Source organism: Phalaenopsis equestris, unplaced genomic scaffold (assembly GCF_001263595.1).
Source record: "Phalaenopsis equestris unplaced genomic scaffold, ASM126359v1 Scaffold000294, whole genome shotgun sequence".
NCBI classification, from domain to species: Eukaryota; Viridiplantae; Streptophyta; class Magnoliopsida; order Asparagales; family Orchidaceae; genus Phalaenopsis; species Phalaenopsis equestris.
Genome location: NW_018164736.1, coordinates 285,901 through 295,972, shown reverse-complemented (window position 1 = coordinate 295,972; position 10,072 = coordinate 285,901). Strand labels below are relative to the sequence as shown.

The 10,072-nt window shown below is 32.4% G+C and overlaps 2 protein-coding genes across 2 annotated transcripts in view; one reads left to right on the top strand and one right to left on the bottom strand.

The window, feature by feature from the left end:
• LOC110025199 (protein STRUBBELIG-RECEPTOR FAMILY 5-like) overlaps positions 1-5,657 on the top strand; it is a gene marked incomplete at its 5' end in the record, with an annotated part of 66,707 nt that extends 61,050 nt beyond the window's left edge. The window contains 4 exon segments of the mRNA XM_020725523.1: positions 1,988-2,108; positions 2,192-2,328; positions 3,479-3,635; positions 5,042-5,657. Coding sequence (XP_020581182.1) covers positions 1,988-2,108; positions 2,192-2,328; positions 3,479-3,635; positions 5,042-5,182 — 556 coding nt within the window. The 3' untranslated portion in view covers positions 5,183-5,657.
• Positions 5,658-6,877: 1,220 nt separating this feature from the next.
• LOC110025216 (TORTIFOLIA1-like protein 2) lies at positions 6,878-9,160 on the bottom strand. The gene is made up of 3 exons (XM_020725552.1): positions 8,507-9,160; positions 7,635-7,816; positions 6,878-7,059 (listed from the first exon to the last, which is right to left on the bottom strand). The coding sequence occupies exons 1-3, from the start codon at positions 9,152-9,154 to the stop codon at positions 6,996-6,998; spliced, it is 894 nt and encodes a 297-aa protein (XP_020581211.1). The 5' UTR covers positions 9,155-9,160; the 3' UTR covers positions 6,878-6,995.
• Positions 9,161-10,072: the final 912 nt, after the last annotated feature.

Genomic DNA, 10,072 nt, shown 5'->3' with positions numbered 1-10,072 from the left:
ACGAACACATTTTTTGAGCTTGAAATATAAACGAGCCTCGTTTACACCCCTAGATGGAACCCTTTGGGAGTGAGTTTTGTATTTTTTTTGGTTCTTTAGATGCGGCGATCCGTCTCCACTCCACTATTTGTACTTTTATTTCAATGAATATATAGGGATCTGTATAATGCTCCTTCCCTATATATATATATGTATATTGGCATTTCAATTTGGCCTTTTGTATTTAATTTTTGGTTTCTGTAATTTTTTTGCCTTTATGTTTTAGATTCGACTTGTGTTAAGAAAGGCAAAGGTAGAACTAGGAAGACTTGGGCTTATTGTTATAAAAAATGATCTTAATTACTAAATGAAAATATGACACTAAATAGGACGCACTAAATAGGATGCAATGGAGAAAAAAGATTCATGTAGCCGACCCCACGTAGTGGGATTAAGACTTTGTTGTTGTAATTTTTTGCCGTTGCATCTTCTAGTTGTTAATCTTCTGAAGATATGATAACATTTTTTTTTCTGTCAGAACATTTTGAAGTTGGCGCCAGTTTTTTATTTTTTTAGTTTTTTTATTGTTTTACTATTTAATTTAATTTATTTATTTATTTATCTTTGGTGCCAGTGTTCAGTTAGGTTGTGTTAGGAAATTTTAAATATTGGATGTTAAACAAATATAGTTTTACATGACTTCAGGATTTTTTGTTGGTTCTAACTGATATTGCTTGCACGTTTTTTTTTTTTTTTTCGCTAATTAGAACTTTAATCTTCGGCAATATATCCACTCTCTTTGGAATTAGAAATATGATATAGTAATGGGCATTTCTAATGACATCTATGCAGTTTGTCTATTTACTTATTACTTATTTTCTTATACTTTGCATTTTCTATTTACTTATTACTTGTAGAAAATGATTTACCTGAAACTTGACTATCTATGAAGCCAACCCTCAACCCAAAACATGAACTCCAAACCTTCATTTTTGCTTCTACCATGAGCAACTCATTGAGATGTCAATGGAAGTGATTGTATTGGTTGGAGTTTACTGTGCACTTCGATATTTGGACGTTCATATTATGAAAAAACGGCAACTAGATGCTAGTTTTGTTAATAGCCAAATTTTAGGTGCTAAACAAGAAATATTATTTCTTATTTTATTGATTTTGGGATGGCACCCTTTACTTCACATTCAATTTTTTTATCATCATGAGACGTCAGTGAAAGTGAAAATATGGGTTGGAGTTTATTTTGTTCTTCAATATTTGGACGTTCATACTATGAAAAAAGGTAACTAGATGTTAGTTTTGTAAAAAGCCAAATTTTGGGTGCTAAACAAGAAATAACCCCTTTATTATTTTTACGTTATTCATTTTGAAATTCAACCTTACTTCATGTTTTTCGAAAAGTAAAATAATGATAATCTATTCATATTTTTATGGACCAAGTTTGGCCATAAAAAGCTTGTCTGTTATGGGCCAAGTTTGGCCTCCTTAATTTTTTCAGTGCTATTTCATTTTATCCCCAGAGATTGCAAAAGAAATGCCGACCGGTGCACTGCTTGCTCTATAGGATGGTTTTGTCTTAGAAGGTGTACATGAGAACCCTTCTTTTTTGGTTTTTTTTTAGAGATGAGGAGGCTCGTTTCTTACATACATACCTCCATACCTACCCACTTCTTGTACGTTTTGATCTTACTTTAATGCAAAATGCAACCTTTCAAAGAATTAAATATTTATAGCTATGATGTCTCCCATGTAGGAAACTTGAGTTATGATGATGATACTTTTTTTCCTTGTAATTACTCATAATTTTTCTCCATTTGCAATAACTATGTTATCTGAATTTTGTTCATAGTTCTGCGGACCTTTTTCTTTTAATGAATTAGATGACATCAATGTGAATATTTGCTTTGCCTTGTTGATTTGAGCTGTGGAGCATATTTGTATTCATTCCTTATTCCTTATCAAGTTACTTGAATAAATATTTTTTTTTTTGCAGATATTTGCACGAGGTCTGCTCCCCATATATTGTCCATAAGAATATAAAGTCGCCGAACATTTTGCTTGATATTGAGCTTAATTCCCACTTATCTGACTGTGGCTTAGCGTCCTTCTATCAGGTGTTTATATTTTTGTGTTTCTACTATGCAGGAAAACTTGGAATGGAAAATTATCATAAATGATTTGTATTTTTTTTAATCAGGAAACGAGCAAGAATTTGGGTCCAGGTTATCAACCTCCTGAGTACAATAAGCCATCTGATTATACCATGAAGAGTGATATATATTGCTTTGGTGTGGTCATGTTGGAACTATTGACAGGCCGAAAGCCTTTTGACAGGTACTATATTGTAAAAAAAAGAAAAAGGAGAAAGTAATCCACCTCTTCTTAGTGGCTCATTTTAGTCTCGGAGTCTATAAAAGTGTCAATTTAAGAAAATGTGCAGAATAATCCCATTTAAATAGTCAGTGGCAATTTTGGCACTTTACTCAATAAAAAGTATGGCATATCACTACGCATAGCGCTTTTCTTTGATTATAAATTATTAGTTTTGGGATATTTCATCTAGAGAATCTACCGTATGATTCAATTTCCAAATTCTGTAAGCCGATACATTAATGCTTTGCCTCATGTGAAAAGCCAATTTCGGCATCTTGTCCATTTAAGAAAGTGTTCAGAAAAATCACATTTTTGTATTTCAGTTTAGCTGAGACTTCGTACATTTCAAAAATCATGAAATCTGATTTTACTTTTTGGATACTTGTCATGCTGGGAAAACTGATAAATCTGATTCAATTAGGGAGAGGAAAAAAGAATAGAAAATATAATGATAAATGCACAAAATACACCAATAATTTTATCTAGGTTCAATCATTATATATTTCATTGTGGTTTATTGTGGGGTTTTTAATGATCCTTACGTACAGACAATGCCTCTCATTTTATAAATAAATTGGCATCTGAAATGCAGTAGAATCTTCAAAATAATTTAAATGAATCACTCCCAAATAATGGATGTCTTCTGGGGGCACCATGCGACGAAGTTTGCGTATTCCGTTTCCCTTCATAAGGCAAAAAATAATTTTTGCTTCTAGTTATGTTTTTTTCATCTTTCGACGTTTCGTCAACCATTAATTATAAAACGTAGATGTTAGCAAAGCATCCAATATTTTCAATTAATTTCTATGTATTTACACATCGAACACCTAAGCTTCAATCTTTATATATATGCAAGCTTACCTATGCAAGAAAATGTGCATTTCACTTTTAAAAGTTAAAATATGTTGTTTTTGATGTGATATGAAAGATTTGGGGGGTATACATGTAAAAAGTATAGTTTAGGTGTTAGATATGCAAATACATTGGAATTGGGTGGTATGCATGTAAATTCCGCATCCTTTTGTTTTGTTTTTTTTTTAAATTTTTTAATATTTTATTTATTTATTTATTTATTTTGTGGTGCATATAACTTATTGTGCTGCATTTTCAGTTCCAAACCAAGATCTGAACAGTCTTTGGTTCGATGGGCGATGCCGCAGCTTCATGACGATGATGCATTGGCCCAGATGGCAGATCCAGCTCTTCGCGGCCTTTACTCTCCAAAATCTTTATCTCGATTTGCTGATGTTATTGCTCTCTGTGTCCAGGTAAATTTTTTGTTATTTTTGTTTATATCTTCATCTCCTGATTCAGTTCTGGCTAGGGAGATTTACGTGTATACCACTCAATTCCTATGTTTTTACATACCTAACGCCTAAACTTCAATTTTTACACGCATGACACCTTACCCATGCATGAAAAGGTTTATTTCAATTTTTAAAAGTTAAAATGATGGTATTTTTCATGTGATATGAAAATTCTGATTGGTATAAATATAAAAAGTAAAGTTTAGGAATTGAGTGGTATATATATAAATACCCCTTATGTTTATATGTCTAGCACTGATCAGTTATTGGTTTAATTTCCTGTTACTAGAGGTAAGTACTCTCTTGAAATTTTAGACCTGATTTTTCTTGGGGAAATTTACATACGTAACATAATTTTTATGCATTTACATATCTCTCATGTAAACTTTCATTTTTAAGTATAGTATATCTTTGTTACGAAGTTTTTTAACATCATAATTCAGTACTCTTTGGCTCTTCTATATATTTCAAATCAGGTTGTATATTCACTAAATCTGCAATAACTCAATTTGATTCGTCAGTAATGTACTTCTAAATGAAGAAATATGAAAAAAATTGTACTCTACATGTGAGCTGATAGAGCCAATCTGTAAGCTTCCTTTCTAATCTTTTCCACAATTTCATACAAACCTGTATATCTTGGATTCTATTTTCTTGTCTTTTCAAAGTGCTACATACCCTTTAATGGACTGGCTTTGATAAAAATAAATTATCCAACCTTCAATTCAACCCCATAGTCCGTTCCAACCACCTACCAGCACTATCGGGGAATTTAGCCAAACAAATGGGCAGTCTTTTTATCATTTCTTCCCCCAATTGAAGAACAAGCCCTTGCAGTCTTCCTAGCAGAGCATTAGTTCCAGATTATTCTCCCCTTAACATGGACCGATGAAGAAGTCTTGACAGTCAAGGCCGGATTTTCAAGGTTGAAAATTGACTTCGTTGGGCGATTCAGTGTGTGCTTGTTTAAAAGTCTATTTGGCTTTTTCAGTAATAATATTTGTGCTCCTATTATTATTTGGGTTAACTTCAGTATCGTCTATTATCTTCACTTCTTCAGGCACGAGGTGAGTTCTCCTTTGCTTCGATGTTTTCTACCTCACACAATAGTGCTGCCCATCTCCTTCCCTTTCTTCTTCGTACATAAGCTTTTCTTCTTCTTCTTCTTCAAGCTAACCATAGTTATTTCTCTCTCTCTTGCCTCTCTATTTCTTTATTTCTTTGTTCCTGGGGGGCCGATTGTCTTCTTAACACATAACCGTCGAGACAGTTAATTTGAACTGACTTACTAATTAAGTTTTTTTTTTTTCAGTCATTACAAGTTCTACTATTGACAAACCCTAAGGATTATATTTTATTATTTGCAGCCGGAACCCGAATTCCGTCCACCAATTTCTGCAGTCGTGCAAGCCCTTGTTCTCTGCGTGCAGAGATCGAGCATCCGTAAGAAGATTGGTGGTGAACTCAGCACTTCTCGTCGGAGCGATGACTCTGAGTATTACTTCTAAGGATCTATAAGTTCTCTTACTGATAATATTCAGGTTCTTTGAGACACTGAAGCCATATAAGTGCAGAAAACCTGAACAGTTTATTCTTTTCGAGAATTTCTTCGTCAAATTTTGCCAATTTTCAGGTAAATTAAGACGAGAAAAACCATTTTGAAGCAGAAATCAAACGACGACTAGATTCTCGGCGAAATCTCCTGTTGCCAGCTTCTAAATTTGTATTGATTAGGAGTCCATGATCTGTACTAGGCACAGGCAACATTCCCTTAAAAAGGCATGATTGCTCGCAGACTTAGGATTTATAACTTGGTTTATATGCTCTGAAAAATGAGTTAAAACAGGCTTTTGTGCATTGAAATTTATCACCATTTCTGCTCATGCATATTATTGTTTTCAAGAATCTATTCTGTTTAGGAAGATTCGCATACTAATGAATTCTTATGTATTTACATATCTAACACCCGAGTTTTAATGTATTTCACCTCACCTCTACATGAAACGTGTATTTCTTGTTTTAAAACTTAAAAATGATACTCGATGGATTAAGCTTTTTAATTTTTTTTTTTTTTTTTGAAACTTAAAAACCACCTTCAAGTTTTGGGAAAATTATTACATACGGAGAGCATATGCAGAGTTGCGTAAGCTCTCCGATCACAGTCGTCCATCAACTCATCCAAACAAAAGCTTGTATGACAGTGTATCCCATTTTTATCAATTAAAAAAAAAAATTAAAAAGGATGGCTGTGATTGGAGAGGCCTGCAATGTAATAATTTTCCCAAGTTTTGGGGTATAGATTTTTTACTATTCTTATTATTTTCTTTTTTAAAAGTCTAAACTTGGAACAAGGATTAGTTGAAACACCTTAGGATGGTATATCATAATTCAAATTTTAATATTTTGATATTATGCTACAAACCTTGGTTACGTTGTTTAGCTAAAATTCGAAGCTTTCAAACATAGTTTCTAAAATCACTCTAAATTATAAACTGATGTGAATTTGTGAAAGTGTGTGTGGATAATGGCTGAGGAAATTTGAATATGATGCTCTTCTTTTCATATTTTATAATCCTCACCAATCTAAAAAGAAAATTATTACCTTAATAATTGGAAACTTTGTGTATCACATATTGTATAGTTTAAGTGAGCCTCTCACATAATATTTTTATTTTTAAATAACACTTCATTTAGCTGTCTTAAAGTTTATGTTTGTGGCATTAATTTAGAACACTATTAGAAAATGTTCATAATAAAATGTTTTAAATTAAAATATTATATATTGAATTGATAAAAAAAATAGTATTATTATATTATTTAAATTTTTGTGAAATGATTTTAATATTTATATCTTCTAATTCAACCATTGAGCCATTAATTTATTTAGGAAATAACAACTTAACATTTTTAAACAAATCATCAAATCTGCTCATTGCTCGTTTCATGATCAAATCATTGAAAAGAAGGAAAAAAAAAAGACATTGAGATTTTATTGTTCTTAGAAACTTGAATGGCATTTTTATAAATAAAAATAAATAAATTGGTGTGATATTTATAACAATAAAACCATAATTCTAAAAATCTCTGAATGAATTTTAATGAGTTTTTCATAAAAATCCATCAATATGAGCTGGAAATTATAGGTGTGGAGAAGACATACTTAGAATACATAATTTATGGATGCAATATTAAAAAACAAGCAGTCAATTAATATTTTGCAGAATTCAGTGCGGTCCAAAGCCATTAAAAGATAAAGGTTGTCATTAACAGACCAATATACTTTTACATACCTCATATTGCAAATTGTAAGAAAAATACTCTTTAAACCTTTGCATTCTTTCCCATCTTCATGGTTTCACTGGGACCCCTCGGCAGAGGAATTTTCCTGTAAGTTAATGACAAGTGTCATTTAAAAAAATTATTAACAATAAAAATGTTTATATTTGTTCGACATCAAAAGTGAAATTTTTTTTTTATGAATGGTCGGAGGCTATTATACGACCCCCCGACCTCCCTCATGTGCCTAACTATTTCGAGGACCCCCCTCACTATAGGCAAACTGGTCAGACGGGGTTCAAACCTGTGACCCAAGGGAACTTACGACTTTCAAAGCGACTGCATATATATTTGGGGCTGAAATAGTTCTTGGTGGGGACTATTAAATTGACACTTTTATAGGCTCTAGGACTATTATGAACCACCTGCGAAGGAAAAATATTACCGGTGGATGGGTATACTCAAGGTCTACACCCCGAATCCGCAAGTGCGGATGACCTCACTTAATTTCTCTCCCATTTTCCTCTTATGTAATATATTGCTTTATTATTGTGCCCGATTCAAAAGTAAGAAAATATTTAGTTTGAGCCGAGATGCATTATAATTTAGTTAAATGGCATATCATATGTTGCAACTTCAATATACACCTTGAACTAAGCTAAAAAGTTGCAGTGCAAGAAATACCTGCTTTCAGCCTCACCCCAAAGTTTGTTCAACTTCACTGCAAACTGAGCTATAGACATTCTGTCTTTATGATCAATATACTCAGCATCTGCCATGCCCTTCACTGCACACAAAAACTCCATCTGTGCATTTTTAGAAAGAAAAGGCTGGTTTGGCCCCCGGAAACGACTCAAATCAAGCACCTAAAAGATTAAAAATCAGTCACCATGGAAACACAATTATAAATAATGTTGCGCAAAGAAAGCTTAGGAACACAATCACACATTCTTGCATGACTAATAGTAGTTACGAAAGGATGTAATAAGATTAAAATCTCAAAATAATCCTCAAATTATTCGTTTGTGGCCAAGTTAGTCCCGAGTATCATATTTCTCCAATTTAATCCCTAAATTATATAAAATTTATGCTAAACAGTCCCACATTGAGTAGTGTCAAAATAATTCCCTATTTGTATATATGGAGTCATTTTAATCCTAGAGTTTATAAAAATGTAAAATTAGTCCTCATACTCGTCTAAAAAGGGTTAAAATAGTCCGCAGTGGAAACTATTTCAACTCAAATTATAAGAGTCTGCAGATTAAATTGACACTTTTGTATATTGTGAGATAAAAAAGACCTCCTATAAATAGTTACGGGATAATTTTGACATTTTTCACTATAGGAAATAGTGATACAAATATAAGCCTAATTTAGTCCCTCAGGGACCTTCCTGGATTATTTTGTAGAGCCGAGGGACAAAACTTAGAGAAATTGGTCACATACGAATGATAAAGGTATTATTTTGTTGTCTAACCTTCACATAATATGTACACATGTGAGCCATATAAAAGTTGTACTAGTTAAACTAAGATGACTAATTTTAAAAAACTTACTTGTTGCAACCAAGGAATCATGGAGTGCACGAAACTGCAATTTATAAACTTCCTACTTAAAATCCCAAGAACTTTGGTGGCTACCTCAGGACTTAAACTTTCCAGAATAGGCCCTGTTCTGTTCATAAGATCAAGCAGGTTAACTTCGTCACCGGACAACAAAACCTCCTTATATGCAGATTCCACGTCCCCAGAACACAAATAATCATTTATCATTCTCCAGTCAACGGCTACGTTCTCATAGTTTTCTTCCTTGGAATAAACACTGGAAGTTAGAGCAGAAATCAGATCCTCTTTTTCTTTCACCTTTTTCCTCAGCTTTATGGTTGGATCATGCAATAAATCTAAACCGTCTTTCGTCGAGCTGATCAATGCAGTTCTAGATGATAATTTGTCTTTCAATAATTTAACTCTGGTTGAAGAAAGGTTGGATTGAGGCCTGTATTGAGATGCAGGCCTGTGTGTGCATGTAGAAAGCCTTGGGGAAGAACAAGAAGATTCAATTTGATTTTCTTTCAAATTGTTAAGACCTTCAAGATTAAAGTTGCTTCCTTTCAGAGCAAAGGTTTGACCCATTTCATCAACAGCACCTTCTAGGCTTTCGATCTTCAAGTGCAATGTTGAGAGTTTAGATGTGGTACTTCCCATGAAAACCTGGAGGTTGGGATGGTAAAATTAGCAGACCAGAATTAATGGATCATAAGGAAAGCTATAAGATGTAGTTTCAAAAGTTATCATTTAAAAACAGGGCATTTACATACATATCATCAAATTTCTATATATTTGCATATCCAACATCTAATGTTTGCTTTTTACATTTATCACGCCAAATATAGCATTATTTTAACTTTTAAAAAGTGATTTTCATGCATAGGTAAGATGGAATGTATGTAAAAATTGAAGTTCAGGTGTTAGATGGGTAAATACATAGGAATTGAGTGATATGTATTTAAATCTTCCTTTAAAAAAATTGTCAATGTAATTGTGTGAGAACAAAAAAAACAACTCGTCCATTCCACCATAAGCGTGGGGAATAAGAAAAAATACATATATAATTAATCTAGAAAGGTAACTGTGTATAAAAGATAGGATTAACTTCAAGTTGTACTAATATACAAAAGAAAATTCAATTGAATAGTTAGAGAATTTAAATAACCAGTTATTTAATAAAGTTCATGAGCTAAATTCTTTTGTAAGAATGGTCTACGCATGTTGTGTTGTGTTATGAAGTACTACGTTTTATAGATTAAAGTCAGGGACGTAACGGTTAATCACTCTTAAAACTACTCTTTAAATCAGTGGAGTTCGAACTTTTTAAGTAAAAAAGGCCGTAGCATTGATGCATGTCAGTTGAATGACCAAAATGAATACTACTATAAAGTTCGTAGAAATTCTAATAATATAAAATCAATAACACATGATTTAATAATTAATCTGTTAATCGCTTAACATAGAGATGCATGGTATTCTCATAGTTTAATTTAATATTCCAATCCTAAATTAATAACTATTTAGTACAAGAGTTAATGTTAAGTAAAGTACCATGAATATAATATTTTATTGTCC